The sequence below is a fragment of the Triticum aestivum genome, chromosome 1B, assembly GCF_018294505.1.
Source record: "Triticum aestivum cultivar Chinese Spring chromosome 1B, IWGSC CS RefSeq v2.1, whole genome shotgun sequence".
Classification (NCBI taxonomy): domain Eukaryota; kingdom Viridiplantae; phylum Streptophyta; class Magnoliopsida; order Poales; family Poaceae; genus Triticum; species Triticum aestivum.
The window spans coordinates 96,913,081-96,921,508 of NC_057795.1; the positions used below are offsets into that span (position 1 = coordinate 96,913,081).

The window sequence follows — 8,428 nt, forward strand, 5'->3', positions numbered from 1 at the left end:
CGGCCACTCCTCACGTCTCAGGTGGCTGACCGCACGACCAATTCCTCAGGCTCTCCAACAGCCACCCGCTCTACGTGCGTAGTTATCCCTAAAGTTTAGGCACTATCGGCTCTTGCTGTTGCACCCCACGATCCACTGCTCTCTCTCTCTCATTGTAATCTGTCTATATGTACTCCTCGAAGAAATGAATACAAGCAGTGTGTGTGTTGCATAACTCAACTGTAATGAACCGTTTGGGAAAGAGTATGCAAGGCATACGGGCCAACATATGAACTATGTGTGATATGTGCCCCATCGCACACGACTTTTCTGTGGAACTCGTCTGACATGCAAGACTCCATCGCACGCGTTTCCGAATAATTACAGTGTGTGATAATGTTCTATCACAAATGATTTAGGAGCCCCTTCGCACACATACAAGTGGTACAGACCATTTGTGATTTGTTGTGTATCACCGACGATTGCAGTAAGAGTGACGTGTGCTTTTCATTTGGGATCACACACGTTTCCTGAAAAAAATTATGATTGAGATTGTATTTTACATTGGACACAGTTTACTCCGAGCTCTCGTGTGCGATATTGTGGTATCACAAACGGTTCCGGAGCCCCTACGCACACGTAGTAGTGCTGCAAATCATCTGTGATCTGTTGTGTATCACCAACGGTTCCGCTACGATTGACGTATGCTTTCCGATGTGGATCGCACATACTCATTTAGTTGAACCGTGTGCGGAGCAATTGCCAGGTTAAAGCAAAAAATATCCCATTTGAATCGGCATGCAAAAGGCAAATTCGCCACAATATGCAATTGAACAAATAATGTCCACAGGAAGAACATTCATCAGATTTCACAACAATTCCGATTGAACAAATGGTAGCTAAATTCCAATAATTTGTCGACATATATATGCATTATATAATTAATTATAGTGTATGAAATACGAAGACCTCATTAGATAGAAAACAATGGATCCATGCGTATATATTTAGCAGCTAATTCTTACTCAATGTTTCAGGAGAAGACATGCTGAAATCTTCATTATCACCTTCCGCGCGACAAGTGTCGCGCACGGAGCACCCCCATAAAGTCTAAGAAGCGCTACGCGCGTCACACTTGTCGCGCGTGGAGCGCTCCCCAACTACCTGTTGCGGGGAGCGCTCCTCAACTAGTGATGTCGCAGAAAAGGGCTAGTTTTGTCAATTTACACTCATGATGCAGCTTCTGTATTTGTAGCTCAGGCTGTTGGTTCCGGATAGTAGGCCTAGGTGCCAGCCCAAGATAATGTATAGGAAGGGCCTTGGCATGAAAGGGCCCATAAACCCCGCTCGTTACTGGGCTGATTCACAAACCGACTCGAATTCAACCACCCGTCGGTAGTGGGGCAACACAATTAGAATTCAACCCCGGTCGATATATATAGAAGTCCATATTTCACCCCCAAATGTAGTGTGATGGACGAATACCCCCCTGAACTCCAATTTGGTATGATTTTGACTCTCAAATCTTCAAACCCGGGTAAATGTCCCCCTTGAGAGGTTTTGGTGCTGATTTTAGGCGGTTACCCGTTAAAGGGTGCTGACATGGCATGGTTGGGTTGTGTCGCTTGACCCTAGTCGCCAAGTTGAATCTGCTGGTCGTTTCGCCTCCTTGGGCCGCTTCTCGCCAGCCGCCGTCGGCGCCGACACAACTCATGATCAGTGCGAGTAATTCCTGATCCGATTGAAGCCATGGATGGAGGTACGTGATGCGAACCTAGTGCCCCACATTTTTTGTCCTGCCTCCTCTGTTTTTTAGGGCTATCAAGGCGCGCAATATAGGGTTTTCTCGTTGAGCCTTTCTTCCATGCCATGTTCTCGTTCATTGGGCGGAGAGGACGCCCGTAAGTGGCGCCATGATGTGTGTTTGTTTCATTAAGGGATGCCTTGACGAGTGTGTTAGCGACGCCATGAGCTGTTGATGTATACTAGAGAGCAAATCATGTTTCTTTTACTGTATGACTAGTTTCTATATTTCTGTGGCTGAGTAGAAGTACTACTCGTGGGTGGGGCTGCTTTTACAGGGACTCAATTCTCTTCAGGATGAGGACAGAGTTTTAGACTTCGGATGCCCCCTATGTTTGAACTGAAATGGTCCGCTGATGATGACTCGATGATGTGTGAATTCTGTCCTAAAGATGGTGCATTCGTTGTCGCTTAGTCACATGATGTTCTGCTTATGTTAGCATTGTCCATCTTGATGGAAATGGATACTGGTATCGTGTTAAGCTGAGGACTTGATATTCAGGTCAGGTCTTGACTACATTCAGAAACACTGAGCCGTGAAAACAGAGCACAAGTTGGTTATATTCATATTTCCCTCCCAAGCAATCTGAAGTTTAGCAGAAGAAACAGACATTAAATTTTGATTTCTTTCAACACTTTGCCTGGATTTTATTTCAGTTAACTCATACGTTGTCTGAATGATGCTAGGCTTCAGCCTGATCGGTGCCTAACGTCCTGATTTTACCGTATTTTGTGCTCACACGAACTCTGCTACTATATCTACGAAAACAGTGACCCAAGGACATGGCAGCGACGGCGGTGTGCCTGTGCAGCACATGGAGGTGGGTCGTGTCAAGGGCGCCTATAGTGGTGCTCGGGGCTCTTTGCCAGCAGCCACCGACCGTGACCGTCTAGTGCGGTGCTCTCACGGGCAAGACTCACTGGGCGGCCGGCGACGAGATCCAATGGACGCGCACGCATCCTCGTCGCCATTCGCTGATGGAGCGACTGTGCTGGTCCGTTGCAGCTAAGGAATGGAGCGACTGGTCCGATGGAACCAAAAACAAGCTGTCGATGCCATGTTAAAAGTGCCAATGACTACTCATCTTCTAAAACAAGCTAAAATCCGTAAAACCAGCAGCAAAACCACTTAGCGGGGCATTTATCCGGTTTTGAAGATTTTAGGATTAAAATCATACCAAATTAGAGTTCGGGGGTATTTGTCCATTATGCCACATTTGGGGGTGAAATATGAACTTCTTTCTATATAAAAAGGGATTTCTGTCAATTTGCCACAAGTTTCTTTGAACTCTGATAATTTGCCACTGGTTAGATTGTAATTGTCCGTTGCCACTCTTTACATGAAACTTTGATATTTTTGCCTCTGTCTATGGGTGCCACAAAAAATGTCCAAAATACCCCCGTCCCTGGATTGACCACGAACCGGAGAAGAGATCTCGTTCCCCTTCCTCTCGCCCACAGGAACTCAATAGACGGCGGTGGCGGCGGCTTGCACTCGTTACTCCTCGACGACGACGGCGGCTGCATCTCGGCCAGGAAGGTGAGCCCCTCACTCCCTCCACTGTCCCGCCGGCCATTGAGTGCGCGGGAGGACCGCTGCTGCTTGAGCGCTGCCGCCGTTGATGCTTGGGCGCTGCTGCCGTTGATGCTGCGAGCTGCGTGCTGCTTCTTGAGCGTTGTGGCACGCACCGACTTAGCAGCAAGAGGCAACAGCAGCGGCAAGTGGAGGCGCTGAACAGCAGGGCGCGACATCGGCAGCAGGGGGCGTGGGCGGCACCAGCAGGGAACAGCAGCGGTGGCACACCGGTCAATTGGGGAACTAGTGTTCATCCCCTCCCCACGATTTCAATTGGGGAATCAGGGTGCACAGTGCACACTGGTCAAACTAGTAGAAGGGGCATTTGGTCCACTGTTTTTGTCCACAGATCATTTACGACATTTGCAAAGATTGTTTTTGTGTTACAAAGTGGCAAACTATCAAAAGTGCAAAGTAAAAAGTGGCACCAGATCAATTACAATGTAATTGGTGGCAAAATATCAAAGTCCAAAGTAAATGGTGGCAAATAATCAAATGCCCCCTAAGATTATTATCCTTACTTTGTTGTGCAGGAGGCATGTTTGTTTCTCCTTCTCTACGTTTTTGATGGTTTGATCAAGACCTGGGGATTCTGTTGTAATGGCCGGGTGCTCCTTGACAACACTGGGAGGCCAGTATCGTGGGGGATGGACCCAATCCAGCGGCAAGCTCTCCCCACGAAACATATCAATCAGGATATCAAAGAGGTAGCTTTGTTCTTTGGTTTTTGTGATATTACTAATATGGACCATCTAGAGTTGTTGGGTTATATACTTATATTTCATTTGGGCTATTCCATATTTGTAGGAACTACATTCATAAAATTCCCCTTCCATGTATGTCCAAATTCAATTTAGCGAAAGAGTGGAAAAGCTGCGCATTTACCTCTTATAATTTTCATGGAAGGGGTTACAAGCTGGAGACTCAAGTTGGATGTTATTTCTTTCAGTCAATGATGGGTTCAGAGAGTGTGATCTCACCAAATCTAATGTTGCTTTCTGATGAAGCACTTCTGACTATCAGCGTAGTTCTTGCGTATTTGGCTGGGGTTGCACCCTTTCGACCTACAATACCCCGCACCCAAAATCCCAGCGCCAATCAACATCTTACAGCATCAATCTCCTCTGATTCTGGTAGGTAAGAGTAGCTGCTTTAATGTCGCTTTTAGGTGTCAAAACATTTTTTTTACAGGAAAAATTATGACTGCTAATGCAGTTTTCTCTGGCAATTGTTAGGAATGGAAAACGTTTGCTTGACAAGAGTACAGCTTCTGACCCCAATGATACATGGAATGAAGTGAGGGCTAAGCTTTCTGAAGCCTTAGAAGCAAATGGTCAAGATGCCAGTTCTGATAGCAGAGACAAAGAACTAAAAAATGATAGAAAAAACTATCCTTTGAGTATGCTTGCAATTCATGGAGGTCCCAAGTTGCGGCTTCTTCTGATCACATTTCAACTTCTTGAAATGGAGGCAAGAAATGCACTATAATTTATTTTTCATAAATATTTTGTGTATATATTAGTGTATTGAAGATTGCCCACGCATACTTCTCCGAGTTTAGATAAGCTAGTAGGCAGTAGCTGAGCTGTTATGTACCAAAATGGTCCCTCTCTCTTCCTGTATGTTTTTGTTGGTTAAGTAGCATCATAGTCCACGTTGTATCGGTGTTTTCCAAATATTCGTTGACTAGTTGAATAAAATCATTATGGTTGAACACCAGAATTTCTGGAGTAAAGTGCAGTTGATTTTGAAGATATCCTTTATGTTGAAGTAGCATTTGACCCAATTATTGTCAATGTTATAGTATGTTTTAAATTCATATACATGCTATAACGTGGTCTGATCTCATGCAGGCAAGAAATATTTCCGGAAGTTTTGAACTTCTAGATGGGATCAGGTGGTCGGAAGTGTCAGTTATGTTGATAGATAGCTTGATTGAACCAGCATTTATGAAATGGATCGAAGAAGAGCAAGCCCTGGAAAATGGCAAGATCGATGAAGTATATCATCAGTTTGAACTGCCCTCCATTTCTCCATATTGGCTAACCTCTGATTATCTTATTTTTATTCCTTTTCTGTTCCAGAAGCTTATGATGGTGATTAGCAGAAAAATAAACGAAGACAATGGGATCTTGAAGAGATTCAACAGATTAGGGAAAGTTGAGCTCTATTTGGACCTGCTCTTTTTTGTAAGATTTGGTTCTGCAAGGTACTATCCGTTTGCCCTTCTTGATGCTTAGACTCGTTCTGTTCAATTTCTAATCATTTTCAATTTAATGCCATATGTAAGAATGTAATAGACCTCCGTAAGGTCCATAGTTACATCTTTATTCTCTGTTTCGTGATGGCAGGTCTGACAGCTATTTTGATACTAAATTTCTGGCTGAAAATGGAGCAAGGATTTTGGAGGACCTGGTAATTTTCTTGGCTGATGTGATTGCTAGTATTTATCTAGAGATCATGTCAGTTGATGGTGACATGCCTACTGAGGTTGTTGGCTCCAGCTTAGCTCTATGTTCTCTGTCGACAAGAGAACTTCAAAAGCGGCGTAATGAGGTAATGTTTGTGGGCTGTATAAGCTGATGTTGTTCTTTATTACTCTGTTGAGTATATATATTAGTATTGTCATCTTTTGACCTGATAAGCTTTTTTTACTGCCAAGCAAATATATTTGTGTGAGTATTTAAGGACACACATGAATAGTCTAATTCTGGATTATCCATTATTCCATTTGCCCTTGTCCTTAATTCTCCTGTTATCATTTTCTTGGAAAAATTCTTATGTTTTGATGTGTCCTATTCAGTAATTTGATACTGTGAAGTCCTAATATTCCAACTTTAATGCACTTTTAGGTTTTCATAATTGCATGCTAATCTATTTTATCTCTTCGAAGGTGGCAATTAACGGGTGGCTGCACCAGTATTTCGAGTCAGTTGTTTCCATGTACGAGGACAGGTTTGAGTTATATGTTCTATGCAGAAGATCATGCAAGAACACAGCAGATAATCGGCCTGATAAAACTAATTGGTTGACTAATGCATTTCGAAAGCCTTCGACATCTACTCGCCTGGATTATGTTTGCATAAGCCCATTTTCTCTTCCAGTTAGAAGGACAAAGGAGCTAAGAGCTCTGACTGGGTGGTATCGTCCGCCTCTTGTCTGCTCTTTGTTTCATGAAAAAAATCATTAACGTATTTTTTGTGCGGCTTGGATTAAGATTTTAAAAAAAAGTGTAACATTCTTCTCCGTCATCTGCTGCAGGAGGTATTACTACAGCCTTTTCTTGGAGTTGTCGGATATTGCAATGCCTTTTGCACGGGCAGTCGTGGCTAGAGTCAGCGCTGCGGTGTCCTACTTCTGGGTGTCCATGATAGGGAGATCTTTGGGGCTCATTTTTTCTGGTATAAGGCAATCGCTGGGCTGGAAATGAAGTAGTGATTCTTCAGCTTTCATTTTGACAATATCTCTATTCAGTCTTGTCAACTGTTACTCTCAAAGATGATTGTCTTGTGCTCTTTGTTGTAGTGTTTCATTACGGGTTATGTATAAGGAGATTATTTAATTTGTTGCCTTCCTAATCTTACCAACTCAAAGACATTGCTACTTACTGTATTTTTCAAAAGAGATGAATACACCGGCAGTCACTCCAGTTGAGTCGAAAGAACTTTTAGTCTAGACAACAAAACAAAAGCACATGGGCTGCCTTTGAAAGAGAGAATGTGACGTCAGGATAGTTAAACTACAGTAATTCCCTGCTAATGATGCCACGTCGTCATGATTGCTGTTATTAAACTCACGTTGATTCAAACCCCGTTCAAATTCAAAATCAAAATCAAGTCAAACTCAAAAAATTTCAAATGTCTAAAATAAAATGTTCATCTTGCGGCAAATTTTCATTAGTTAATATTGGTGGTGAGCCAACATTTTTACTAAGTGCTTAAATGCCCTAGTGTAATTAAAACCGTGGCCTAAATAGTAAGTTAATTGCTTTTTAATTCATTAAAAGGAAAAGGAGAGAAGCCCCCGTGCCCCCTCTGGGCCTTGGCCACCCGGACCAGCAGGCCCAACTGGTCCAGCCCACTCCCTCCCCGGTCGTGTTCTCCTGTTCCCTGAGCCGCGTCGCTACAGGGTCAGGGCTCCCGCCCGACCACCTCGCCCGACGCCTCGGGCTCCCCTCGTCCCCTCCCACTTGCCCCCGCGCTCCCCTTTATCCACTCCCCTTCCCCCACACTCTCCCCCCTGCCCCAGATCCACCCCGGTCGTGCCTCGTCATCGCCGTGCATCTCGCTTCGCCGCGGCGACCAGCATCCCGTCCCTCTCCGACGCGTCCCAGAGCTCCACCACCACCGACTTGGTCGTCCACGCCCACTAGCGGGAGCTGGGACCCCCTCCATCGTCGAGCCTGCCCTCTTCTTCCACCTCCGGGCACCGAAGGCCGCCGCCGTCGTTCCGCTGCACCGAGCCTCCCCCGAGCCCGCTAGTCTACTCTGCCACCCCGCTGTGAGCACCCGCGCCGATTCCCCGCTCCCCCGCTCTCGTTCCTCGTCGCTAGATGCCGCGCCCGAGCTCCGAGCGAGCTCGCAGTCGCCGTGCCCGTGGACGCGTTCCTGCTTGCCTTGGGCTCCCTGGCCGCGCTCTGGCCTTACCTCGCGCGTGCGTCCGCCGCGCCCGACGCCCTCCTGCGCCCAGCTGCTGTTGTTTGCGTCGCCCGCAGCGGCCATTGCCCTGTGCTGCTGTTGCTCTCTGCGCCGAGGCTGCCGTGCCGGACTGAGATCCAGTGCCTTGCTGTGGCCAAGGCACAGCATACCTTGCCCCCTCTCATCCACCATTGGAATTGATCCAGCGGCCAGCAGCAATTCACAGCCAAAAGAAACTGAATGAGTGGACAAAACAACATAAAACAGAGCACAGTTTCTTCAGACAGAGAATAAAGCAGAGAATTGGTTCAGTTAACACAATACAGTACAGTTCAGTTTAGCAAACTTCAACAAAAAAGGAGTACATCTCAACACTTCAATACAAAAAAGGAGTACGTCCCAACACTTCAATACAGATACAACTTCCTAAACT

The 8,428-nt window shown here is 45.6% G+C and overlaps 1 protein-coding gene across 3 annotated transcripts; it reads left to right on the forward strand.

Moving 5' to 3' along the window:
- The first annotated feature begins 3,160 nt into the window (after positions 1–3,160).
- LOC123109961 (uncharacterized) lies at positions 3,161–7,007 on the forward strand. 3 transcript variants are annotated; one of them, XM_044530422.1, is made up of 9 exons: positions 3,161–3,322; positions 3,892–4,065; positions 4,166–4,495; positions 4,594–4,828; positions 5,212–5,358; positions 5,443–5,567; positions 5,710–5,914; positions 6,252–6,499; positions 6,620–7,007. In XM_044530422.1, the coding sequence occupies exons 2-9, from the start codon at positions 3,959–3,961 to the stop codon at positions 6,786–6,788; spliced, it is 1,566 nt and encodes a 521-aa protein (XP_044386357.1). In that variant the 5' UTR covers positions 3,161–3,322; positions 3,892–3,958; the 3' UTR covers positions 6,789–7,007. The 3 variants fall into 3 exon arrangements, with proteins under 3 accessions (XP_044386357.1, XP_044386359.1, XP_044386358.1); XM_044530424.1 differs by having other exon boundaries at positions 3,187–3,322; positions 6,252–6,313; XM_044530423.1 differs by having other exon boundaries at positions 3,198–3,322; positions 4,265–4,495.
- The last annotated feature ends 1,421 nt before the right edge of the window (positions 7,008–8,428 follow it).

Coding starts and splice junctions, on each gene's coding strand:
- LOC123109961 (XM_044530422.1), top strand. CDS start 3,959: ATGGCCGGGTGCTCCTTGACAACACTGGGAGGCCAGTATCGTGGGGGA. Junction 4,066..4,165: donor TCAATCAGGATATCAAAGAG/GTAGCTTTGTTC, acceptor CCATATTTGTAG/GAACTACATTCATAAAATTC. Junction 4,496..4,593: donor ATCTCCTCTGATTCTGGTAG/GTAAGAGTAGCT, acceptor GGCAATTGTTAG/GAATGGAAAACGTTTGCTTG.